General features: G+C 47.2%; 1 protein-coding gene across 3 annotated transcripts in view; it reads right to left on the bottom strand.

The window, feature by feature from the left end:
• LOC119401505 (AT-rich interactive domain-containing protein 2) overlaps positions 1 to 27,606 on the bottom strand; it is a 73,946-nt gene that overhangs the window by 22,949 nt on the left and 23,391 nt on the right. For all 3 annotated transcript variants that reach the window (XM_037668370.2, XM_037668371.2, XM_049418778.1), the window contains exons 4-11: positions 9,643 to 9,797; positions 7,715 to 7,933; positions 6,781 to 6,903; positions 6,560 to 6,642; positions 5,081 to 5,157; positions 4,434 to 4,515; positions 2,658 to 3,538; positions 1,902 to 2,044 (exon numbers count right to left, since the gene is read on the bottom strand). In XM_037668370.2, coding sequence (XP_037524298.1) covers positions 1,902 to 2,044; positions 2,658 to 3,538; positions 4,434 to 4,515; positions 5,081 to 5,157; positions 6,560 to 6,642; positions 6,781 to 6,903; positions 7,715 to 7,933; positions 9,643 to 9,797 — 1,763 coding nt within the window. The remainder of the gene's footprint in view (positions 1 to 1,901; positions 2,045 to 2,657; positions 3,539 to 4,433; positions 4,516 to 5,080; positions 5,158 to 6,559; positions 6,643 to 6,780; positions 6,904 to 7,714; positions 7,934 to 9,642; positions 9,798 to 27,606) is intronic.

Raw genomic sequence — 27,606 nt, 5'->3', positions numbered from 1 at the left:
CTCCACATAGCAGGTCTTTGGCTACAGCTGCATCTTAAACAGAACCTAAAAATACTGAGGGAAAGTGTCTTAATGACCCGTAAGAAATTACCTAATTAGATTTCACTTATGCTCTCACAATTTGATAACTAATTGAAGTACATGAAAACTAATTATATTTTTGAAAACAGGAGGAAGAAATACATATACACACCCAATTTCATTACAATATCTCCAATAATAAAACTTTTCGTTTCGAGACTAGTGTCTCCCCTTAAGCAGCTATTCCTTTTAAGGAATTTCCATTCACTGAGAGTCTAGTGTATAGTGGAATAATTCAATACACCCACTTTCGCTTAAGGGGATAATAATATCTGGGGTTTAACGTCCCAAAACCACGATATGATTATGAGAGACGCCGTAGTGGAGGCTCCGGAAATTTCGACCACCTGGGGTTCTTTAACGTGCACCTAAATCTAAGTACACGGGCCTCGAACATTTTCACCTCCACCGAAAATGCAGCCGCCGGGGCCGGGATTTGATCCCGCGACCTTCGGGTCAGCAGTCAAGCGCCATAACCACTAGACCACCGCGGCGGGGCTTCGATTAAGGGGAGATGTGGGTCTTGAAAAGTGTGTTTTGCGGAGCATTTCTTAAGTCGCACCTGTGGCGTCGGCGGCGCCGTCCACACCCCCATTGCGCATGCTCGGTTCGTACCGGCAGCAAGCCTCAGCAGGCCTCTCCCCCTCCCCTCCCCGTCCCCTCCCCCTCGCTCGCGCTGCACAACCGTTCAATGCAAGCAGCGTCTGCTAGTGAGTTTCTTGACTTAAAAACCGACCGCTCGCGCTGCACAACCGTTCACTGACCACCCCGTGTAATAGGCACTGGATTTTGACCTCCAAGGTAGTGCCTTTGTGCGATTTCTCCTGTGCGTGATTAAACAATGAAAATTCACAGCGTACATGTAAAATTAAAGTGAGCTGCAAGTCGCCATAACTCTCATCGACCCTTTAGTATAAACACGTCCGATCTCACGTCATTGATGATGATGACGCGATACCCCCACCACTCTGCGACGCATTTACTCGAGTTCCCCCCATGGGAAGATGCGGGCGGCTTTTTTTAATAGTTGGGTGAACAGAATGAAATTTAATACACTTATTCGTTTTTTTCTGCAGATTCCAAATCTGTGAACATATTTTTAATAGCTGCATTAGAACAAAAGATATGCTATTTCTACAATGTTTTCTATCACATTTCTTACGGGGATTTTTGGCAACTTCTTTTCGTCAAACACAAAAGCAAAGTACGTGGAAAGATTGCAAGAAAGCTGATCTAGCCGATGATGCTATTTATTTTCTTATAATGTTGTTTACCAAATGATAATGCTCGATAATCATAAAGTGTATGAAGCAAAAAATTTTCACTCATATTTGCATGCATTTATTTTACATTCGAAGCTCGATGAAAACAATAAAATTAGCCTCATCAGCTAGACAAGCTCTCTGGCAGTCTTGCCACATACTTTGTTTTTGCAACTCAGCAAGGCGTTGCTTCGGGCTAGTTGGTAATCCATAATTTGCGAGCGCAGATATTAAACGTTAGTTGGATAGTGCTTGTGCTCGTCGTGTTCCTTTGTCCCTTGTGTAGAAGTTCCGCGCTATAAATCTCGTAATTTGTTTTTGTGTTTGACAATGCAACGTTGCCAAAAAGTACTGTAAGAAACATGCTCTCAGAAATTGCGCATCTATTGTTCTAACGCAGATAATAAAAATCTACTTGAAGATTTGTAATCTGCAGAAAAAACCGAATAAAAGTACTAAATTTCATTCAGTTAACCTAACTAATAAAAAAACTTTTTTCAAGACCCACGTCTCCCCTTAAACCAGACGCCCAATGGTTATCTTAGAGGTCCTCCTCACCTTGTGTGCTGATGCTGAGGCAGCTGGTCACTTGAATTGGCACCGGTAACGGGTTGAGCCGCTTGCGGAGGCCGTCGTGATGAAAGCTCACAACGCCGTTCGCACCGTCCACCCGCCGGAGACCTGTCTGTGTGTACACCGCTCTGCAAAGATGAAGCAACACCTCGATGAAAAAAACAAGAAACCCACCGAAACAAGTATGGCTATCAGAGCCAGGTTTAAACTGAGGACCAATTAACGCAACTGAGCAGCACCACCTCACAAAGAAAGCAATCTGCGAGCAACCTAAAAGCTGCACATGCCCCTCTTACACAGCCATATTATTTATTTATTTAAAAGTACCTTACAGGCCCCTAGAGGCATTGCACTGGGTGGGTAATGCAATAAAATGTTAAAACATGCACAATAATTAGAAAGCAATAGGAAGGGGTACAAATATATAGAGAAATGAGAACAAGAAAAAAAAAATAATGTTACAGCAACATACGCAGGAACGTGATTAATACTGCATTTGATCACGACAGAGCCAGATCCGAATCAAATTTCGTGACTGTGACTGACCCCTTTTTGCAGCTTGCACAAATGGGCCGATCACGACTGAGAAGCTTGGTACCGATAAGACTCTATTCGGATCGAAAGTGCACCGTCCTCTCTTGAAATTCTGTACATTGGCTCACAGCCATCGTAGTCAAGACCCGCACAAAGATGAAAGAAGCGATAGTCAAGGGTCGAAATGCAATGCAAAGGAATGCTCACTTGACACAGTTGGAAAACACCGCCGCGCTGATCACACTCTTCCTTCCCGCCTTGCTGCAGAACGTCACGTACTCCGCGTAGATGTCGTTGCGCGCCACCATGCAGCCCGGTGGTGCCGGCTCGTACATGGCGCGCACCCACGTTCCCGCAAACGCCTCAGTGTCCATGGGGTCGCTCTGGGGCGCCGCGGTCGTTGCGAGCCCCGTAGCCGCAGTCACAGAGGTGCCCACCGCTGGTGGGCCCACCCCCGGTCCAGGCCCTGTCGTCCCCGTCACGCCCGTCGTCGTTCCCGGCGCGTTCATCCCTACCGTGCTTCCGCCAGTGGAGACCATGGATGGAGTCAACGGCGCTGACATCGGCAGCGATGTCGGAGTGGCGGCCGGGTTGTTAGCCGCCGCCGGAACTTGCGGCGGAGGCAGGAGCGGGTCAATGGTCTCGATGAGCTTCATCCCCTTCTGGGCGAGCGGTCCGTAGACCAGAGGGTCCAGCGTCAGGAGGCTGACCAGAATCCCCATGGACCGGTGGACGAGGAGCATGCGCTCGCAGGCGTCGCGGCCGAGCTCGCTGAGCATGTAAAGGGCCTCGAGCGCGTAGATAAGCAGCATCAGGTCGTGCACGGTGAGGAGCTCGAAGACGCGCCGACACAGAGGCGTGTCCAGCGCGGCCAGCAGGGGCTCCGCGTTGCGCTCCTGGCGGCAGAGACGGGCCAGGATGTCGAGGCAGCGGACAACCAGGTACCGGTCCTGCGACTGGATCCCCTCGCGGGTCAGCCGCAGCAGCGAGCAGGACCAGCGCTGCCGCTCGCCCGCCAGGTCCTCGTAGCAGTGGTGGCCGGACGAAGCCTCGTCCTCATCTTCGTCCAGCGCGGGGTACAGCACCAACTGCGTGTACATGGGAAGACAAGACGCAAGAAATTTCAGAGAATTTTACGTACCAAAACCACAATGCAATGTTACGCGAACCATGATGCGAAACCAAACCACAGTCAGAGACTGTCGATTAATTATGGCTACCTGAGGTACTTTAACGTGCACCTAAATCGATTTATACATGGTTATTTTTGCATTGCGCAGTCATTAACATGCAGGTACTTTGATAGACATTGATAACTGAACCAGTGCCCCTGTGCTTGGCAGCACAACAACGTGGCTAAGCCACCAGTGTGGGCAATTCGGGAAGTTATTGGGAGACTATTACAATATGAAATCTCCACGGCATAAATTTTTGGGACCTTGAAAAATGTTTGTATGGACTGAAATTCATGATCCTTAAAGAAACACCAAACTGAAGGTCAGATAAATTTTGTCTAGAAATTTACACCATCCACTGCGACCTGTTGGGGTGTTAAAAGTAATCTGAAATGAGAATGCATAATGCATAATGCATTTTGGTGATAATTTTTTAAAGTTTCATCACCGCAAAATCCAGAACAAGCATGATTGCAGTAAATTTGTGAGACTTTCCTGTTAAGTTTGAACGGCCCAGCTGAACACGGACGTGCGCACGCACGCACACACACAGTGCTGACTTTCAACTGGCTACGGCCTACCTTCAGCAAAACATGGGGTTTGCATTTGCAAAGTGATGCACTCTGAGTGGCAGAGTTTCTTGTTATGCAGCAAACTTAAAATAAAAGCAATTATGTTTGAATAACTAATATATTCCACATTGAAAGAATCACCCGCAAGAGCTTAAATGTCAAAATTGCGCATGACAAAGGTTTAAGCGCGAGCACAACAGGCCAGGCATTAGAACAACTAAGGAAAAACAACACACCTTGGCAGCCAAGTTTCCAATCGTATCCAAAGCCACCTGTCGCAACGTAGACCAACGGCTCAAGGCGGACAGCATGACGAACCTGTAGGATGAGCAAGATGTCACCGTTATATGAAAGCACGCTGGCAAGACGAGCACATCACACAATAATGCTTGACCACTTCAACTAACAATGTCACAGGAGCCTGCGAGAATCGAAGCAAACACAGGGGCAACAACAGAATCCTCTGCTTAGGAAGCTCATCATTGCTCTGCTTGAAAATTCTCCTTGGCGCGCATGACTGCAAGATTTGGCTGAGCAGTTCACAGCAGTGTATGCTTTCCGCAGGATGCGGTTTGTTACCAAGCCTGAGGGGTGGTTCACGACCCATTAAGAAGAAGAAGAAATAGTAGGGAAGGAAAGGCAGGGAGGTTAACCGGTCAAGGACAACAGGTTTGCTACTCTACACATGGAAACAGAGTGGGGGAGATTGAAAGATGGAGAGAAGGAAAGAGAGAGAAAGGCAGCACACAACGCAGCACACACATTCAGTCAGTCACAGTCCCTCACTGTAGCGTGGTACGCGACATTACTGTCACAGCCGCTTGTCCAAGTCCATGACCCGTTAAAGTTTTCAACAAAGCAAAATGAAATTACAGAAACAAACCTGATGAATGTCCGGTTCTTCGCCAAGATGACAGCGTTGCGCTCTTCGAACGAGAGGTTGTGGAAAATCAGTGCAATCTGCAGAAAGGCCAGCCAATCCTCATTTAAACCCCAACAAAGCTAATTAAGTAAAAATAAAGCAAGAAATCGCAGAAATGCGGGATTGCAAAAGTCCTTGAAATACACAGGGTAACCACGCAGTGCCCCTTCCACAAAAAAGACAAACATTTAGTTTTTCGCTATGCAACTCTTGATAATCAAGTTCTAAAATGTGCATCAGTGTTAGCCCTTTCAGACGCCACCTATGAAGAACTGCCTGTAAATGTGTCAAATTTGCCCAGCATTATTTCATGGCACTCGATATTCTATTGCAGCAAAAATAATGTCATAATACGCTGATTTGTGCTCTTTATAGTATTGTATGTGAATTAAATTGGAATTAAATATTTAGTTATCCTGAAGTCATTCATGTTTTGTTTCTGCAGAATTAGAATCTAATCTCGGGCTACAAATATAGCGCAAATTTGTTCTCAGTTATGCTCACTTCGAGCAAAGGAAAACTATACTTTTGAAGTGGCTCGCGCAAAGGGGCACGATGAACAACTTGTTGAACATGGTAGTGCCTTCAGCAAATTGATTCTATGCAACAGTGCACAGCAAAATGAAGTTAAATGACCACAGATTTATTACACAGGAGGTTCAATTCATCCAAACCTCAATGGATCTCGCCCTAGCTTCGTCACTAGTCGACACAACTAGCAGAAACAAGTGGTGTACACAATTGTGCACAAAGAGCCTGAAAGGGTTAAGCATGAAGCAGCTTTCAAGCACAGATGTGACGGCCTACTGAATGAATAAAGCAATAATACGCTAGACATCTTGAAATCCTTTTTTTTAATCAGTAAAGATTTGAAATAAAGTGGATGCAAATGATAAAGTACCACAAAGAACGCCTGAGCTGCAACAGTACCAATACGAAAAACATGTTACAAAATCGATGACCTCACAATGATGTACAGCCAATTGCGCCTCATACCTTCTTCACTTTTTACCATAATCAACCTATCACCACGACATCAGCAAAAATGAAGTTACATGGAATACTTTAACAGTACAAAATGATTTACAATTCTTTCTGTTCCCCCTTATGAAACAGTTCATTCTCTTGTACACCAGACTCTCAGTAAACGAAAACCTCTTAAACGGAATCGCTGCTTAATTCGAACAACTAAGTATAATAAGATTTGTTTTGTAAATAAATTCTGCGCCTCTGTTCATCTCTCAGTAAATGGCACTCCTGTTAAACAAATAATATTTTCCCGGTCCCTTAAGGTTCTGTTTAGAGAGAGTCTATTGTACTTTCCTAGAATTCATATTTATACTTAGTAAAAAACTACAGCTCCTCAGTTACCCCCACTTCTTGCCACTCTTGCAATGCAATAATTTCACTCAAACATTCCAAAGTTTTGAACAAACTCACCCTTAACACTCTTTGGCCTTCTATACTCCGCGTTCCTACTTCATAATTTAAGTTAAAAAGCTCGTCCTCTTCATCTTTGCTACCTGTAACAACCAATGAAAAAGAAAGAAGGCACAACACATTAACCACTGCTACAGAAACCACAACTAGCCACAACTAGCCGAGACAATAGCCACAACTAGCCGTGGCCACTACTAGCCAAGACAAGAGTAGTAACCAACCTCTGCCAATATTATATAGAGCTATCGTCTCTGCATCCAAATTGTCCTCCCAGAAACGCTCCATCCGCCGACCCTCCACCCCCTGCCAGCTTTCCAGCAACATCGGCCGCAAGGTCGGGTCATCTGCGTACAAGCGAAAAAGCAACGGAGTTATTACAAGGAGTTATCTGTGTACAAGAAAAAAAAAAGAAGTTATTACAAGAAGTTTTCTGCATATAAGCAGAACAAAGGAGTTATTACGAGGAGTTTTCCACATACAAGCAGAACAACGGAGTTAAAGGGGGAGTCGTAACAAGAGTTACTACTACAAGGAGTTATCTGTGTACAAACAAACCAAAGGAGTTATTACAAGAAATTTTCAGCATACAAGCAGAACAAAGGAGTTAAAGGAGGAGTTGTTACAAGTTATCAGAATGAGTTATCACAAGAAGTTTTCTGCGTACAAGCAGAACAAAGCAGTTAAGGAGGAGCTGTAACAAGAGTTATCACAAGGGCTTATCTGTGTACAATAAAAACAAAGGAGTTACTAGAGGAGTTTTCTGAATGCACGTAGAACAAAGGAGTTAAAGGAGGAGCTGTAACAACACTTCTTACAAAGAGTTATCAGTGTAAAAGCAAAATAAAGGAGTTATTACGAGGAATTTTCTGCGTACAAGCAGAACAAAGGAGTTAAGGAGGAGCTGTAATAAGAGTCATCACAAGGGCTTATCTGTGTACAAGAAAAACAAAGGAGTTACTACAAGGAGTTTTCTGCATACACATAGAACAAAGGAGTTAAAGGAGGAGCTGTAACAATTTATTTTAGGGAAGCACGCACAGTTTACACATTAAGCCTCAAATATGTACCAATGAGTTGGAAAAACGACAGTATTTTTATTTTACCGATATGTACAAAGTTGTAAATTAAATCAAGTTTTCAAGAGACACCCCTCACCTGCCGGGAAGAGCCCCGCCTGGGAGAGCAGGAGGTCGACGAGCCGGGGCATCCGGTCCAGCTTGAGGCTGTGCCGACCCTCGTTGGAGAGCAGCGTGCACACATTCAGGGTGAGGGCCTCCTCATTGGGCAGGCCGCTCAGGAGGGACATGCAGAGCTTGTTGTACTCCGGCGACGGGCCCGCGCAGGGTGCCAGGCCCAGCACGAGCCGCTGGCTCTCTGCACACACGCAGGCAAGCCAAGTCAAGCACGGATGGCTCGCCATCATTGACCACTTGGTGCACTAGTTGGTGACCATTCATACTTTATTCTTTATTACTACTGCGCACCCCTTGTTGCTTTAACTCTGTCGTTTTTTAAGTATTTTCCCGACGCAAGGAAGTATGGGCCAAGTTGGTTGAGCACAATGAGATGTACGGCGCTATTATTGAACAAACCTGCCTTTACATTATTCAGTTTTTAAAAATTTCTACGTACTACAACCAAAAGCAACACAAAGCAGAAAAAGTTCATGGAAAATACCAGGAACTTGTTACACACTGAAGATATTGATTGTTCATTCATTTCTACAGACTGCTCTACATAGATGCTGTGAACCTGAGCATTGCTCAGATGCAGTAAGAAAAATCTATCAACATACAAACTGAAACATGTTTATTCGCAAGATATCCACGTGACGAAAGCCAAAATTAAAGTTGTCGCTGTCATTATACATTGGTTCTGAAGGCTGGTGTCGCTGCTCTCCAAGTAGACTGTGCAACTGAAGCCTACGTAACTGGCCTACGAAAAGTACTCAGTCACTGTGATAACTAGTGCTTTACATCCAGCAAACCGCATGTCCTATGACTACATTACAAGGAAGTCATGTACTTATCTAGCAAGCAACACCACAATGCTGGCACATGTCCATGTTTGTTCACCCACCCCACCCCCTTTCACTCACACTCTGCCCTGAGGTGAATAAGCTTCAGGCTTCACTAACATTCATACGCAATAAACTGGCTGCTTAAAGGGACACTAAAGGCAAATGTTAAGTCAACGTTGATTGTTGTAACAGTGCCCCAGAAACCTCGTAGTGCTTGTTTCGTGCCACGGAAATGCCGTATTTTGAATGAAAATCCCATTTTAGTGGTCCGTTCAGCGTTTGCGCACTACAAATCGCGTGCCTGGAAAGCCCTCCTGCCAGAGCATTTGCCTTGCCCAACGTTGCCCGCCTTTACTGCCCGGCAGCCGACGCTGTGGTTTCTGCTCTGAAGGGCACATTACACAATAATAAATATCACATGGACATGGCATTTTGTTGAACTTTCTGTTAGAGCGACTTTCGTGATCGTGCAAGGCACAGGCAGCAGTATGCGATAATGAAACTACCACTGAGACGAGACTGCGCGAGCGGAGCGCAGCCTTGCGAAAACGGAACTTTTACCCATTCTCCACTGAAACGTCAAGTTCTTTTCTCCATGAATCAAACAGAAATGTACAACCAGCATGTTATTACGTCTTGCGATGCTCAAAATGTCCTTTTTACCTTTAAGTAGCTTGAATACTAGTGATAATTTGTACTCAGCACTCTTGATGTCATTGGGCTTGTTCCAGAATGTCCCACTGGTGGCGCATATAGTGACCTACATTTACCTTAATTTCTCATTTACTAGAGCACTGCTATTGAAAATATTGATGTTTTAGACGTTCTCAAACATTGACCTTTCACTCTGACATAAATTTTTATTTGCCTTTAGCGTCCCTTTAAGTCCTCTGTTCACACTCGCCCTAGTCCTGTTGCGCAAGTACGCGAATGTTTTTACATTTAAGCTTCGTCTAAATGCGGCCACTGCCTTTGGGAATTGCACCCAACACCTCATGCTCAACTCAAGAGTACCATGGTCACTCAGCAATGATGCAGCATCAAAGCAGCCCATCTCACTCACCAGGGATGTCGTGCTGTGCCCGGTTGTAGGACATGGGCACCTGGACCAGCGCCGCGCCAGTGCTCTTGCGGCCACTGCGCGACTCCGTGCCAGGGTCGGCCTCCTCGTCCGCATCTTCACCCAGGAAGTGCACCTTCTCAAACAGGCTGAGGTACCTGCACAAAAGACCAAAGGAATGGGAGATCATTTTCATTGATAACCGTAGCCTATACGTTGCTCAAAAACATAACCCCATAATGCTCAAAGATCCACATCAAGAACAATTAAAACACCTTGTTCCCCTTGATGTCTACCCACTAAGCATACGTCTGTACAAAAAAAATAACAGTGAAATGTTACTTGAGGTCTAACTTCAATATCCACTGATCAATTTGAAGCTGCTTCCCTGAGCTACCTACAGATGAGAACTCCCTTCAGCTTTACAGAAAATGCTTATGTTTCCCATGTTTAAATATGAAAGCAGAGGTGTCGAACCAGCACAGCATATCTGACAGCATATGAGCATAGCATAATCAAGGCCCAGGAAGGAAGGGTAATAGTACAAAGCAATGAAATAAAAAACACAATGTACACATATTCACAAAACAATCACATTCCAATTTCTAGGTTAACAATAAGACATTAATCAATTCAAATGAATCACTACCATTCAGCGATGACAATGGTAGTGCATTCCACTCGCATCTACAGTAAGGAGGCAAAAAGAAAATGCTCACGCATGACAGGAAGTTACAAAGAGTCTTTGTGGTGACACACACAGGGTGTTTCAAGAAATGTATAAGAAAAATCACCAAAATTAAGGGAAATGGAATATTTGCTTGTTGCCTTCTTAATTACTTTTTCTGTAGCAGCAGACATCTAAAGCTCACTAGAGACCTCAATAACGGACATAATAAATTAAATTAAATTAATTAGCCTTTTATTTAGTGGAAAGAGGAGGTTGGGTCAAATAGTAGAATCGTAGTCCTTCCTGTGAAAAATCCATTGCCGTTTTGAGATTTCGAAAGTGGCCCATGGTAACAAGACGGAAAGGCGGGCTAAATGGTTTGACTGCAATGTGGAAAGTTTGCGCACACCACACGAAGACACAAAGGAAATGTCCACGAGGACCAGCACCGGTCCTTGTGAACTTTTCCTTCGTGTGTCAGTGTCAAACTGTGACTGCTGGAAGAGAATGGTGCTGTGTAGTACTTGGACTGCGGTTATGACTTCGTTTTGTCGTGTTTTGTTTTGTTGTTGTTGTATTTTGTCGCGCACTGTCGTCACAAACTCTTCTTCTTCTCTTTCTCTTCTTCCTTCGTGTCTTCATGTGGCGTCCGCAAATTTTCCACAATGCAGCCTCTGGTAGTTATTGCGGAATATTGGATTTCAATCAAATTCACCGCGCTTCTGTTTCAGTTTTGCTGGTGAATTTTGACAAATTTCATTACTCCATAATAATTAACGGAGGTCGCTTTCTCGAAATCTCAAAGCGGCAATGGGCTCCCCGCAGGAAGGACCTTGATACGCGTTTTTCACGATGGCACAGTTCGTGTGACCTTTCCTGGCGAAAAAGTCGCGAGATAACTCTTCATCCCTGAGGCTTTCGTTCTGGCAATACTGGTTGTGGCAGCCCTTACCAAAGCCCTACTAAAACAGCAGAGGGCAGCACGGGAAAATGCAAACCGCGAATTCTCCCATGCGACCCAACTGCCTGTCTCCCATAATTAAAAAAGTTAACTGATCTAAATTATTTTATCACTGCCATTATTAATATCTCTAGTCATCTACCACAGAAATCATCTATCAGAAGTCATCTACCACAGTCTGCTACCACAGAAAAAGTAATTATGAAGGCAGCAAGCAAATATTCTATTTCCCTTATTATTGAGAATGTTTGGCCATTTCTTGCAACATCGTGCATGTGCATGTAAGAGCACACATACATACAGAATGTTTGCACCCTGCCACAGCAAAATAAAATCCTAGCTACGCCCCCCATTACGCAGCGCCGGGTAAATACAGCGATCGATGTAGTTACCGAAGGACGGAACACACACCAGTGATGCATATTGAGAGCAGGGGCGTTTTTCGCTACACGCCCTACGACATCAAAAAGAATAAAGCGGGGAGGAGGAACGGCGCGACGCTGTCGTGAAAACAGACGCGGGCATCGGCAAGCAAGAAAAGCGCGCGGCGGTCTGGTTTTTCCCACGGTTCTTTATTATTTCTTCTTTTTTTTCTTTTCTCCTCGACAGCCGCCACGATCATGTTCGTCCGCGCAAAAATGCATAACGGCCCATTTCGTTTGCCCAATGGATGCGGGAGGCGGAACACCGGGGCGCGCGAATCGATATCCAAGATGGCGGCGACCAGCGCATATGTCTCCCATTGCGAGAATAGGTGCATGCGTCTCGAGAAAAGCTAATAGGGTCTTTCTTTCGGTAGGTTACGCGGTTATACCATGCCGTATACGGTAGCAAGTTACGGAATACCGTACCGCTCCTCATCATTTCTTGCCCGTTGTGCTTTTGCAGCTCCTAATTCCAGTGAAGGCACCCGAACAACACAAATGCTTTTTTTTTTTACAAATTACTGCGGAGTCGTCACGCCTCATTTTGTTGCCTCTCAGCCTACGCAATGTTAACGAGAAACCTGTCGTTCGGCGGACCCACTGTCACTGGATCTGCGAGCGGTTAAAGCACAACGAGCGAGAAAGGAGGAACGGCACGGAAATAAGGTAACTTGCTAAAAGACCCCAAATGAAGATGAGATCAGCCGCTAGTAGTGTTATCGAATGTTAGATGAAGAAAGCCTTCACATATGTCGCCGCTTTGGTTCCTCTTTTTTTTTTTTTAACCCGTAAAATGCCGATCCGCCCAAAAACCAGGCGTTATGCTTATGACCAAGAATGATAAACTGCGCGAGCACTGCACTACACTGCAAATCATGTGGTTGCGCAGCTTGTTTCCACAAATGTGTCATCCTGGGTCGCAGCTACAATCAGCTAATACGGGAAATGAGGCGGAAACTATCAAAATGCTTGGTTACGCATATGTAAGCTCATCGTGTATATGGATAGCCCTGTGAAGCGAAAAATGGGCTTTTATCGAAATGCCCGAGCATGTCTATTGAATGGTTATAAATCTGTTAACGAGTTTTTGGTTTCCTTGTTTGATAGCCATGTATCCACACGGTACGCCGAGTGTATAAAATGTCAACGGGGTCACGGAATAATAAAACGAGTCGGAAGATAGCGTGGGAAAGTATAACGTCATTCAAACATGCGGGCAGCCAAGGATACGGTCACTGTGAAGCAGACGACACAAACAAACGCACTTCCCGGCCAGTGAAGTCACAGTGACTTGCTGGTGGACCGGAAACTGTAACTGACATGTCACACTTCCAAGGCACAGCTGAAACGATTGCAGAATCAAGAGTTCTCCGCGCTAATTTTGGAAGGAAACTACATACGATTTTGAGACTTGCGCTGGAAGCGTCAAGAGGGCTCGCACTGACATCACTGAAGCCGCCATGTCGTTGTATACCCAACGTTACTAGACTATGTTGTAACGTTTGTTGTACCAGCATGGTTGGAAGCTGGGTTCGTGGCGTCACGTTAATCGTATCACATGACACGCAGGTTCAGTCGTCCTTCTGACACAGGGCCCAGTAACGTTCCGGCTTAGGCCATTGAAGCAGGCAGCCCGTGGTAGATATGCTGCGTTCACGCAATCGTAGCCGCCATGTTGTAGTACCGATGCGTTAGAAAGTTGCATCCGTGACGTCACGCGAGATGTATCAAAAAGAACTGTTCGTATAACGTAACGCGCGCCATCTTTCCCATGATCTTTCCCTATTCGCAGCTTCCAGAGTTGCTGCTGGAGCGAGGTGAATCAAGCTAGCTGAGGCTCAGCTTTTCACCGTGCTGCCTGTGGCGACCTCGATGATGTCACGAAATGTTCGTATCACGATACGTGGGCCGTTTTGTCGTCTCATTCGCAACTTCCAGTGTGATACTTGAGTGTGCGTAGCTTTCCATCGCGCTGGCTGTATTACAGCGTGGCGACCCCGGTGACGTCAGTGCACACCTCCCATAGTTTCCTACGACATCACTAAGGGGAAACTGTGGTGCTGCGATCGTTCAGCCACCATGGGAATTAAGGGAAGGACATGAATTAGTATTCGTGCTTGCGGCTGCGGACGCACTTGTGCTTTGTCAATTTTGTCTTTTGACCTTTGTTTTGGATACAAGAACGGCTCGTTGCAAACCTCGTGAGCTGATTTAAATTAGTGAGCCTAAAAAGGGTCAAGGTGGTGGAGCGGGACTGCGGAACTTTTGCTGAACTTCGTCTTGCGACAAAGCGGCTGCCGGCCACACTGAGCCACACGCAGCCGAAAGAAAGAAGCTTAAGGCAAATCCATGTACTAGCCATCACTCCCGTGCTGGCTGAAGCGTCAGGCGTTGCAGCTATAGCCACTAGCGCCAGGCTTCCGCTCTAGTGTACTATTATGAAACTCTACGCCTGTACAATGCTGTCGGATGTCCACGCTACGCGGCGCTGGCGATGCGGCAAGCAGACGGCGCGAAAGCTAGCAGACGACCACCTGGCGCCAACGCAAACAGAAGCAGCCGGCAGTCGCAACGGAACGAACGCTTAAACTAAACAAAAAAGGAAAGATAAATAAAAACGTGATGCGGGCTATACAAAACGAGATAAACGCACACAAAAAAAGAAAACACTGCTTACAGCTGGCGTCCGAATGTACAAACTTGGCTGTACTCCAAAGAGAACACTGGGGCGAAAAGCCTTAAATTATGGTGATCGAGCCCAGGTGTGCCTGCGTACGCGGTTTCGTTGCGCTTAGTTTTTCTTTTTTTTGGTTCCTTCAGGCTGGACAAACGGGCATTCGTGACCATCAAGCACTTCTTTCGAACACTGCTGCCGAAAAATATCATAATAAATTCTGGGCTTTTGCGTGCCTAAACCACGGTACGATTACGCCACGCACCGAAGTGCTGGGAATACTGCTGATTAATTTTAACCAACCAGCACCCTAAGAAAAAAAAAAGTGTCATTTGACCATTTTCTGTCAAGTATATGACTCTGTTTGAAAATACATGTTAACTCTGTTTGGATATCATTATACCCTCGTAGGAGAGTCGTGACACTCAAGAGAGAGTTAACGTTTTTTTTTTCTTTCCTCTCTCTCTTTAGAGCGTAGGGTGGTTATATGACGCGCACATAAATGTACATGACACGGACGTTTCTTGCCTTTCTTGTGACGTACACTAGACGATTAATAACACTGTATGATGAGCCTGTCCTGAGCTTGCTGTGTGAACCATATATACACTCTACACTCTTGTGGTCTAGTGGTTATGGCGCTCGACTGCTGAACCGAAGGTCGCGGGATCGAATCCCGGCCTTGCGGTCGCATTTTCGATGGAGGCATAAATGCGAGGCAGTGTACTTTAGATTTAAGTGCACGTTGAAATTTCGACCCAGGTGGTCGAAATTTCCGGAGCTCTCCACTACGGCGTCCCTCATAATCATATCGTGGTCTTGGGACGTTAAACCCCAGATATTATTGTTACACTCTAACAAAACATTGAGTAAAAAGGGTGTCCTTTTGTGCCACAATAATCGTCGTCCTGCTTGATTGAGTTTCCTTTTTCGAAAACTAGGAACTCGCCACTTTCCCATCAAGAATGTTATGTAACGCTGATAAACGCGCATGCCGTTCACGACCAGGAAATGCCGGGCGCGCGGCGACAGTTCAAGGAAAGGCACGCGAGACAGCGATAACCTGCTGGGATTTAACATCCCAAAACCACGATATGATGATGAGAGACGCCGTAGTGGAGGGCTCCGTAAAATTCGACCACCACCTGGGGCTCTTTAACGTGCACCTAAATCTAAGTACACGGGCCTCAAACATTTTCGCCTCCATCGAAAATGCGGCCGGGCTTCGATCCCGCGACCTTCGGGTCAGCATGTCGAGCGCCATAACCACTATATCACCGCGGCGGGCAACCATGCCAGAAGATTACACATATGTCTGCGTGTAATCAATGCCCATTGTTCACAGTGCCGGCTGAAGCGGCCATACCACATGGAAGTTAGCGCCACATTCTCCTCTAGCGGATATCCTCCGAAGCTCCGCGTCTCGCAAACCGCTTTGCGTCGCGATGACGAATTGGTAACTACAGAGAGAGAGAGAGAGAGAGAGAGAGCGAATCAGAAATCTAGGAACTGAGGCGCGTTCACTGGCCCGTGAGCCTTCCTCGGTAGTTCTCTGCTAGCGCCACCGTGCGTCGGTTTCGACACTCGCAAAAACACACAGGAGAGCTGTTGCCCTCTCTTCCTCGGAGTGATACAAAGAGATGGGTTGGAGATGCTCACTGTTTTTCTATTTGATTTAACAGGGCGTGCCATGTAGCGGTGGTACGAGAGCCCACGGTCGAAACCCCGCGAGAAGTGAGAGAAAGAGAGAGGAGACGATGAGAGAGAGAAAAGCGAATCAGCACAGGTCTGAGAAAGGTTGCGAAGATGGATCGATACGGGACAGAAGGGCCGCAGCGCCGCTGAATCGTCGTGTAGCCACGACGACTCACTCCAGCCACTTATTTTTTTTTTTTTCCCGAAACGAAGACGTCGCTGCGGCGGCGTTACTTTTTATAATTCGCGGGTCTTTTTACGTGTCAAAAACCAGGACATCATTCCTAAGGCAGGCCGCGGTGGACGGCCCCGGATTTTTCGGCCAAATGGTGTTGTTTAACGTGCACTGACATCACACGGGCCTCTAAAGCTCCATCGAAATGCGACCGGGATCGAACCCGTGACTCTCGGGTCAGCAGTCGAACACCGTATAATAACTGTACCACACTGGCGTAGATGGGAGGGGGGGGGGGGGGTGTCAGACCCCCCTAAATTTTTCAGTTTTGCATGTTTATATATACACGCAGACACACAAACGCACGCACGAATGTACATAAAGTATCGTTGAACCCCCCCTACCCCAGAAAAAAAAAATTATGGCCACCAAGGCGTTTCTGTACCACCGAAACGTTACTTTTCAAAAAAAAAAAAAAGAGAATGAGTGAGTCAATAGCACAGTCGCAGCTTTTGAAAGACACGTCGCTCGGCGTCGAAAATTCCGCGCCATCATTGATCAATATTTTTAGAGGATATCTACGGCTAAGTCGCAGGGCTTTCGCGAGAGTCCGTCGCCAACGTATAAACGTGGGAGGGAAACTAACACTCACAGGGTCGCTTACGCACGACTTGAAGACGAAAGCCATCTTATTTTCTCCTCAGTCGAGGTATACTGAACCTCCAGCGGCCCTTCCGAAAGCATTCTGCAACTAACTTGGCATTGCAATGCCTCCAGGATCGGCGGCGTTGTAAGCTATCAGCACGTCACCTTGTTTTGCATTGCCTCCGTGATCGACCCCCCCCCCCCCCCTTTGACCAAGCGGTGATGTCACGTGATGACGTCGCCATGTGACGGCACGTTATGTGACGTGACGTCACCACGTCATGATGACTTTTTTTTCCCATGACCCGTGCTGACGCTGCCGGGGACGCCGGCCAATTTTCGCGCTTGGCGAAGCATCGGCTTTCGCCTTAATAATTTTAGAGGAGAGAGCATGCAGGAGAAGGCACATGCTATCATGCAAATACGGAGTACACGAAGTTTTCACTGCTCCGTGCAGGTTGTCACGCGTTTGAACCGGAAGTGAAGGGAAAAAAAAAAAGACTAGCAGCAGACATGTGAACGGAAACATGTTTTGAAGTTCAGTAAGTGCACTAGTCAATCTGTGTACAATATCTTGTTAATTTGTGACGAGTTCTATATCGGCCAGACGTGAAGGTGTTTTGAGAAGCGTGCGCGTGAACACAATTTGCGTGTTAGAGGAACCAATCTGGTGAGCACCTTTCCTTTCATTGCAAACAGGGCAAAATGCACTCCTCTTTTTCAAAACACCACGTTTTTGAAGCGGGCGCATGATAAGCTTGCTTGAACGCGAAATGATCGAGGATTTCGTTAGTACTGAAGGAAGTATTTAGGTCAGTACGCCATCACTATCACTATCAATAATAATATCTGTGGTTTAACGTCCCAAAATCACTATCACTATTGAAAAACGAAGTTGTTTTCACGGCAAGTTTCGTATGATTTTACGATGACGTGCGCACACGGATGATATATGTCACATTTTGTGCTCGTACTGTTTTCAATTTCTTTCTCGTGTGTGATAATATAATTGTTGGGGTTTAACGTCCGCAGTGGAGGGCTCCGGAAATTTCGACCACCTGGAGTTCTTTAACGTGCATCTAAATCTATGTACACGGGCCTCTAGCTTAATTTTCGCCTCCACAGAAAATGCGGCCTCCGCGGCCGGATTCGAACCCGCGACCTTCGGGACAGTGTTTTCAATTTCTTCATTAAACTACCTTGAGGATCTCAGTCGACTGCACTGGTGATCACCACTGGTTCTACATGCCGAGACTTGCTCACCAAGCTGGTCTCCTTAATGCATCAAAAAGAGGGGACCAAGTACGAGGTTGGTTCACATATGACTCACACAGACCTTCAGATCACTTTCACGTTCTCACTACCTTAAATTCGCCTTAGTACACATCTGACTCACCGTATGACCCATTATCACTGCTAAACGCTTGGCATAACCATAGTACAAGCGTTTGTCTCTTCTATTACCACATGCGCATTAACAAAACAGAAAGGAAACAAAAAAATACGAGACAAGGAAGCGCGAGAAAACGGGGCAGAATACCGGGAACTCCCTCCTCCATGACTCAGCAGCGCGCGGTGAAAAATGCCACTGCCCAAAATAGGAAGCTGATGACGTCACGGGAAAACACCTACATCGCCCCTCCCTCCCCCACTGTTAGGTGCAGTGACCAAAGGCCCTCGCCCGATCTCCCCCTCCGCGGAAACCAACGAACGGTATTGGGCCCCCTCTCTTTCTCAAAACGAGACGACAACAATCCTTTGAGGCCCCCCGGCGAACCGCCCCGGTTCTTCCTTCTTTCGCTCACCCTTTCCCCTCTCTCCCCCCGGCATGCAACGACGAAACACGCGGAAGTTCTTCGGCAAGGAACGAACGAACGCGCTCACATAACGCGGCATGACGTCACACCGGCCCGGAAGAACCTTGACTCAAGGTCGTCCCCGACGGCGCACCTTTCTTTCTTTCTTTCTCTCTCTCTCTCTCTCTCTCTCTCTCTCTCTCTCTCTCTGTCTGTACCGCGCGGATGGCGGGAAAGCGAAGCCGCCGCTACCATGCAACGTGAATGGACCGAAAAAGTCAAAGAAATATGGCGTCCTCCACTACCAACGCGTAGCTACAAAACCGCCACCCCCACAGCCTCTCGCCACCCCCTCCTCCACGCCCAAACGCACCACAAACATAACCACCGTCCCAGAATCATCCTCGCCACACGAGACAGCCCAACATCCTCACCCCATCCTCGCCACCAAAGGTGTCGGCGGGGAGAGGAGGGTGAGGGAGAGACGCGAGGACGGGGCAAAACAAAAACAAAAATAGAAGCCACGCGAAAGCTGCTTGCTTGCTTTCTGGAGCGGAGTAGCTCGAGAAGTTTTTCTTGGGCGGCTCGGTTTGCCGAGATCGTCCATAAACCACAACTAGTCCAACTTCCATCGTCATCGGCCTTTAAAGATTGCGTTGACTCTATGCCGTTGGCACGGCGATCTTCCAATGCCGTAAACCTGGCTTGCACGTCAGCTGACCCACATCTCGTTAAAGCCTGCAAAATCTGCCTGGACAGCAAAATAAAGAATGGGAATTACGAGGTCTTTGCCCGCTTCAAAGGGCCCCTACACCACTCCGAGTTCAAAGACGAGACAGTGGTTTCCTCCTCGCCCTCACTATCTATCCTACATGCGCTACCCCCTCCCCGCCACTTATTTCTTCATAAGACAAGTGGACAAAGTCAGCAGTAAGCGTTCACTCTATCAGGATTTCGCGCTTTTCGACTACGCGCTGTTATCCCCGCTTGCACAGTCAAAAGCGCGCAAAACGAAGTGAAATCAGTTGATCGAACGCGATAGTCATGCGAGACGAGGCCGAACGAGCGTGCGACTGCATCGCAAAGCAGGGTAGGAGACAATCCACGACTACACTCGGCGACAACTTATCTTGGCATTGGAGCGAAGGCTACGGAGGCGGGGCCATAGAGTTTCCTACAATACTTACTAGAGGGAACTCTGGCGCTAGTTTCTATGGGAGCTGCAATGCATCGCGCTTCAGCCAGCATGGGAATCATGGGTAGTACACGGATTTGTCTAAACTTCGTTCTTTCGGCTCCGTTTGGCTCCGCGTCGCCTGTATCCGCTTTGTCGCAAAACGAAGTTCAGCAAAAATCAGCAGTTTCACTTCACCACTTTACCTTCTTTAGGCTCACCGATTCAAATCTGGTCACGAAGTTCACAACGATCCATTCTTTTATCCGAAAGAAAACCAAAACATAGCAATAAACAAAGCCACAAGTGCGTTCGAAGCCCACAAGCACGAAGACTAGGCAAATCCGTGTACTACCCATCATTCCCATGGTGGCTGAACGATCGCAGCGCCAGAGTTCCCTCTAGGTCATTGTAGGAAACTCTATGGGCGGGGCATCCGCACATTTGTGTTACTACGCAAGTAGTTCGGCATCTTGCAGCCTATTTCAGTTCCAGTTTCGGTTTCGCTTGCTCGCATCGCTAGAGCGTTTAACACCACGTCTACATGCAGAATGGGAACATCAGTGTGCGTAGATGCATCTACCTACTGTACTGTATATTGTCACAGGGTTGTTACGTTGACGAAAGCAGCAGTGGGTGTGTCGAAGATGAAACTCTTTATTTGGCCAAATTTGTGGGCGGGAAACGAGTCAGTCAGAGCGTCGTCCGTCAATAATTCTGACAAGTCGTAAAGCGTGTCGGCTTTTATACATGTTCTATCGAATGTTTCAGTGTTATCGCTGGTGGCCACGTAATCTCTGACTATTCGCGTACCGCGCGCAATCTTAACAGAAAGATCTAAAACAACCGTGGCGCTTCTGGAACATCGCATCGCGGTCTGCGCGGAGCATTCCAAACAGTCTTTGCGGGTGAAGCACGAAGACAACAACATAAGACACATGGGAATATGATGAACGCCACCAAGCGCACACCGCAACCTGAATACGGCGTTTGCTATATTGTAACGCGACCACGATTGTAACGCGAGGGGCGACTTTAGTAGCAAAAATTTGGAGAAAAAGCTCGATGTGTATTCGAATAAATACGGAATGCAAGTACCATGATGCCGCTGAATTGGGTTTAGATTTAAAGAGAGCTCACGCTTAATTAAAAAGAGACTGACTCAGATTATTTTATCAAGCTTCTCTGGTCACACACCTTCACAGAGCGTAGTTTCTCGGCCGTAGGTATTTCATTGCGCATGAAGTAGCTGTGCACTTTGCGCCGCAATGCTGCCAACGCAAACGTGTAATAGCGCAGCAGCCGCGTCTTGCCGGTAATGCGCTTCTCAGTTTGGCCCGAGAAATTCAATTTCTTGCGCTTCGGGGAGGCAAGTGGGGCCCGCAGAGCTTCAGCCTTGATACGCTTAACTGTTCGCTCGCTCACTCCGGTGAGCTCGGCGACAGTCCGGCACACTGCATTTGCAGACAAGTCACGCTGACGGCGCCTCACTCCAGCGATGACATTGCAGATCACTTGCGTGGTCTGGTTTGATAGCCACTTTCCGTCACATTTAGAGTACAGCTTCTTCGGAGAACGAAACGGCGAGTTGGCGGCCGCACACGGTTCAGGCCAACGATTCAGGGGGCATCGCGGACGCCATGTTTACTGAGACTCTGAGAGAGCAGGCGTGAGAAAAATGTGGTGCAGGCGTGAGGAAAACGTGGTGCTGTCCAAAAAATAAAGACAGAAACAAACTTGAAGTTTACAATAACATTTTTTCACGAATGGCTTCCCATACTCGTTCTCTTTCTATAATGAAGAAATCTTTATTTATAGGAGCTAGGTAACTTTTAGAATTAGAAAATAAATATAGGTACTATTCCTTGGCGCGCGCGCATGCAGGCACTTTGGCTCTGTAGCTTCCACAGTGGTGCCAAGAAAAGTTGTCGCGGAGTATAATATCCCCTCGTGTGTGGACCAATCCAGAGCTAATTTCTTCGTGACGTCACGTGAACGGAATGCTGGCGTCACGAATTGTGCCGAAAAGTCGGCAAACGCCGCGAGAGAATAACGCACTCGATTTTTTGTATTTTCAAAGGTTGCTTAGGGAGGGGCGCTTGAACAAAGGTGTGGATCGGCTGGCGTGCAAGCCAGGCACATAGTAAATATTCGTGTTTTTTTTTTTTCCTTCCCTCCTTCGATTTTCTTTATTCCTCGCCCGTCCAGTGATGGCCACCATTCAGGTGTCAGCTGCTCGAGCTAGACGGTTCAGGCTCGCTGACACCTGATACTAGCACTGGTCGCACATGGTCGCTTTGGTCGCAACGCGACTACTTGGGCACAGTCGTTCGCTGCTCATCTTTCAGTCGCGCGACTGCAGTCGCAAACCTCTGAACCAATCAGATGCGCAGGAGCAGGACGTCAGCTTATTCTGCGGGCCAATAGCAATGCGAGCAGACGTGAATTCCGTGTAATTCAGGGTACAAGTCGAACGCAGGCGTGAACATCGGTCGCCTTGAGTCGATTTTAAGTCGCAAATGGTAGTGCGAACGGTGCAAGTCGTAGGTGCGAATGGGACTTTACGGTGCGCGGCATCAGTAAAATGTTTCCTATTATTTCCCGCCTTTTGTATATGTTTCCTCAAATAACAAACCACCACATTCACCTAAGTCAATCTCTACCGCCTTCCGGTCGTGCTAACAATTCTCCCGCTATCAATTACCCAACAGAAATCCGTAATCCGCCCAACGCAATACATATGGCCTGTCCAACGCCATTCTCTTAGCCAATATAGACTTGGAAATACATTATTCCCGTTTGATAGAATCTGATCCACACCGATGTTCTCAAGTGCCTCAACGTTACAAGTATATTGTATTGTCCCATCGTTAAATGCAGGGTCCATAACTTCCAAATTATCGAAATCTTAGGCCGACTCTCCGAATACCCTCAAGGAAATAACCTGAAGTCCCTATTAAGGTTGGAACTATACAAGGGCGTCCGCAGAAATTTTTCCAGGGGGTGCATCCGTGGGGGAGGGGGGGGGGTCACCACCGTGACTTGACAGGCAAGGTTAGTAAATAATATGTAATAACGTGCAAAGTTGGCTGGCAATCCTGAAGGCCGTTTCACACGGATATGCGGACCTTTCGTGTGCTAACAAACGTGTGCAGCTTATTGCTACTGCATAGAAAGATATTATCCGAAATTCCAGGGGGGGGGGGCAGCCCCCCCCTTGCACCCCCCTCCGGACGCCCATGGAACTATAGGTTCCGAAGACGAGAACCGGTCTGTCGAGGACGACAGAAGAATCACACAATTAACAGTACACGAAAGGACGCGGTCGACGTATATAGGACAGAGGGATGTGAACGGGGATCGCTGAATGAAGAAGCCGTCGTTTTGCAGTAGACCTGAAATATAGCTCACGACATGTTACTCGCTTCAGATAAGAAAGATAAGTGACGATATCGTTCATATCAGAATGTCGTCGCAAACCAGGGCTGCCCTCGTAGATCGAAACCAGGAACGTGTGACGAACGGACGCTCCAGGCAGTTCCCTTATCTGGATGCAGATAACGACGCCTCATAAGACACGACGTATGCGCTGTAGTCCAAGCTGAATAGTTCCGCCTTATCAGTTCATACGTATTGAGTATACCGGGAAATACGACCTCCCCAAGTTATCAGTCGGGCTTGAAGACCTACAAAACCCGGACGTCGGTTGGTTTTATTTTACGCCGAAGCGAATCGGGCCTGTGAGGGACGTCGTAGTGAAGGGTTTCGGATAATGTCGACCACCTGGGGTTGTTTAAAGGGACACTAAAGAGCAAAACGATTTTTCTCATAATTAGTAAACTAATCTTTCACGATACCAAAAGCACCACGCTTGCTGCGAGAAGACGCTTAGTGAGCGAGAAAACGCGCAAAAAGAAAATGGGGGTGGCGACGCCACCTTGAAGGTCCCGCACCAGTCGCCGTGACGTCACAGATATTGAAGGCGTCTACAAGGGCACACGCAGTTCCTAGTCCGTAAAAATGAACTACGTTGTCTTCTGAATTAAATTGAGCCTAAGTGCTCCCCCTCCACCCCAAAAAAAAAAAAAGAAAAGAAAAAACACCTTGGAATCCGTGACGTCGTCATCAGATATTTCGGCAGGAAATTTAAAAATGAAACTTTTCACCGTTATTTTCTCCTCTATTAAGAAATCTATGATGCTGAAATTAACGACGTCAGAGTTCTCAGAGCACAATTTATCAATCTAAACTGATTCATTGTTTCACTATAGCGTCCCTTTAAAGGAGTAATGACACAAAAGCATTACATTTTTTTTTCTGTTTTAATAAGTAGCTAACGACCCACTTACCACGGCCGGAAACCTCGTTTGCTCGAGAGCGCCACGGTTAATTCTTGGAAGACATTTTTATAGCGCCCATTCGCTGTTTCAGTTTCAGCGAGGTCTAGCTGAGAGAGGCGAGACCCAGCATGGTTTCGGTGTATACACAACTGGCTACATTAGCACACAAAACAGTGTGAGCACCGCACTGAGAACTCTTTATCAACGAATGCTCCCTGAGGACCACCATAATCCCTCTGTGCCGTTGTAAATAAGCCCCAAATATTTTAGAGTACGACTGGATAAAACAGGTGTTTACTTTTTCTTTGACTAACAAAAAAAAACAAAAAAAAACAACTGAGCCAGCTTGGCACTAGTGGTGTCAAACTTTTCTTGTTCGTCTGTATTTTTTCTCCCTCTTTCTCTCTATTTTATCTATGTCTTTTTTGTCTATCTTTATTTCTATTTATTTCTCTGTAGCCGTTCTCTCGCACGTCAGTTATTGCATCCCACGCCGGACAAAGCGGCGCACGCGTTGTGGGAGCGCAGCAGAAGATGAAGAAGAGGACGAAGACAGCGCGTGGCGGTTCGCGACGACGATAATTTTTGTTCGCTACTAACGGGGAAGGGTTAAAGTAACAATAGTAATAAGTTCTCCTTATATGTAGCGCGTCAACCATTTCGATGAAACACGAACCAACTATAGCGTAACAACATGTTTTGATGCAATGAATAAGGGAGTCGAACCCGCAACCCCGTGGCCCGGCAAATCTTACGCCGTACACGGTAGCCACGCAGCGAAACCGCGGCGGACGAGACGCTGTCAACAAAAACGACCCCGAATGGAAGGTCACGAAGAAGCTGTTATATGTATATATATATTTTTTCCCTCTCTGAACGAGCCGATTACGCAACCCGGCAGAGGTCAGTTTCCCCGCATACCCTCTCCCTCCTTCGTCATCCTCCTCCCCCAGGAAACACGTGACGTCACCCTTCCCCATTCACCACACGCAGACACGCGTTCAGGAAAGGGAAGCGCCGGTTGCTATGGCAACGAAGATGCCCAGAGGTGCGGGCAGCCTGACGTATACGACGGTTCTGAGCGCCTGACGGGAATTCCCCAAATAAATTTATTTAAAAAAGGGAGCGGCGCGTGATCGATACATTATCGAGGTCGAATCGAACAGGAAGAGCAATATGATGACGATGATAGTAGGGTCTTAATGGCGCAAGGACACCTCTGGCCAAAGAGCGCCAAACACAGGGAGTTGGTGGTCGACTCTTAATAAAGAGCCTAACATTAGTAAAATGTAGTGACTGCGTGCGATGGGTTTAAAGGCGGGCAAAACTTAAGGGCTTTGCAAGGTAACGCCGCTTCAGCAGCAGTCCCAGTTAGGGCAAGTAGTGCGGGGTGCATAATATTTGAAGTAGAAATATCGGCGATTTCTTCAAGATTGAGAGAAAGATTAGATTAATGGGAATATGAAATGAAACGTAGGAAGCCTAGACTAGCTAAAAAAAAACTTCAAAATTCTTCTTGGGGTGGTCTTGGGTTAGTCACGAAAAAAAAGAAAAGATTGATTGGTAGGAACTGCATAATGACAGAAGCGAGTAAAATTTTTGAAAAAATTCGCCGACACTCATTCGAGTGAGAGCTTAAACTGACAACGGACCTAAGGGAAGACATGCCGATATGGCTTTGCAAACGTTCAACAAAAAGTTACCCTTCGAGGGTCCCCTAAACAAGTTTGAAACATACACAGAACGAGCGAGTTTTCCTCTCCTGGCGTTTCCCGTCTCTCCGGCTCAATTCGTGACGCCAGCTGTCTGTTCACGTGACGTCATGAGGGTATAAGTTCTCGAGTGGTCAAGATACCAGGGATATCAGTTGTGAGTTGCCTCCTACCCGGCTTTGCCATGCACTCGCAAGCCTGTTCTGCCTGGTCTCGCATGACTATCGTGATTTCACCTCGTTTTGTGCGTTTTCAACAGCGCATGCGCATGTTTTCAACAGACGGCATGCAGCCAAAAAGCGGGAAATCCTGATAGGCTCAACGCCATGAAGAGATAAGGGGCGAGGACGACTGGCGCCTGTAGGAAGAGTAGTGAAGGCGATAAAGATAATTGTTGGGGTTTACCGTCCCAAAACCACGATATTATTCTTATGAGAGACGCCGTAGTGGCGGGCTCTGGAAATTTCGACCACCTGGGGTTCTTTAACGTGCACCTAAAATCTAAATACACGGGCCTCAAGCATTTTCGCCTCCATCGAAAATGCGGCCGCCCCGGCCGGGATTCGATCCCGCGACCTTCTGGTCAGCAGTCGAGCACCATAGCCACTAGACCACCGTGGCGGGTAATAGACAACTCGAAACACAGAGACATGGCCTAATTCCGCGGGAAGAACCACAAGGTGGGAGGAGTTACATGACGGGGAAAATTTGCCATCCGCACGTTTGCAACACGAAACTAAGACGAATTCGGAAAATGCGCGGAATCTTGAAATAGGGAGCACGCATACTTAAATAGAACTAACAACAAGCAACTTAGCAACGAAGGTAATCGGCGGGGTTTCAGTTTCAAGACAATCCACGAAATGCGAATCCAAGAACGTTATGCCCTACCGCTGCATCCAAGAGTCAAGGGGCCACACCACAAAGACGCGATCGCATCGAATGAAAGCCGAACACCCGCCCAACCAATGCGAAACCAAAGCTTGCTTGTATCCAAGTGTCGAGAGGGCCACACCACAAAGACGCCATGATATGGAATAAAAGCCTGAACAGTCGCGCGACGACCGCCCGCACCGCACCCGACTGGCGCGAAAAGAACACGTGCGCGGAGTCAAGCAGCTTTTTCACAAAAACAAGAGCAACAAAAGACGCGCGAAGCAGCGGCGACACAAACCGACGCGACCCTCTCCTCCTCACCAATAAAAAAGAGAGAGTGAAGGTAACAGTGCGGCAGCCGGCCACCGCACTCCCGCGTCGCACGTGAGGGAGAGAATAGAGAGTCAATGACCCCTCAAAGCCTCCTCTCCCAATCCACCGCTTCCCGTAGAGTCTTCCCTCCTCCTCGCCCTTCGCTCAGAGCGAGAGAAATCAGAAACCTCCTCTCACGCGAACAAAAACGTAAGCGAAAGATGGGCACGCGGCGAAGCTGCGAAAGAGATAGAGCGATGATGGCCCCCACGTCAGAGAGAGATGAAGAAAGCCGACCACGAAACATAGGCGCCTTTACCCTCTCCATCGCTCTATCGTCGTATTTATACTTTTCTTTGCGTTTCTAACAAATAGTTGCCTCTCCCTCGCACACACGTAAGCGAGGGATGAGCGCACGGTGAAGCTACGAGAGAGAGGGTAAAAGGCAGACGACGAAACAACGGCGGCTTTACTCTCTCCATCATCTGTCTATCACTGCATATGCACTTCTC

Source organism: Rhipicephalus sanguineus, chromosome 8 (genome assembly GCF_013339695.2).
Source record: "Rhipicephalus sanguineus isolate Rsan-2018 chromosome 8, BIME_Rsan_1.4, whole genome shotgun sequence".
Lineage (NCBI taxonomy): Eukaryota > Metazoa > Arthropoda > Arachnida > Ixodida > Ixodidae > Rhipicephalus > Rhipicephalus sanguineus.
This window is presented reverse-complemented; position numbering and strand designations above follow the sequence as displayed.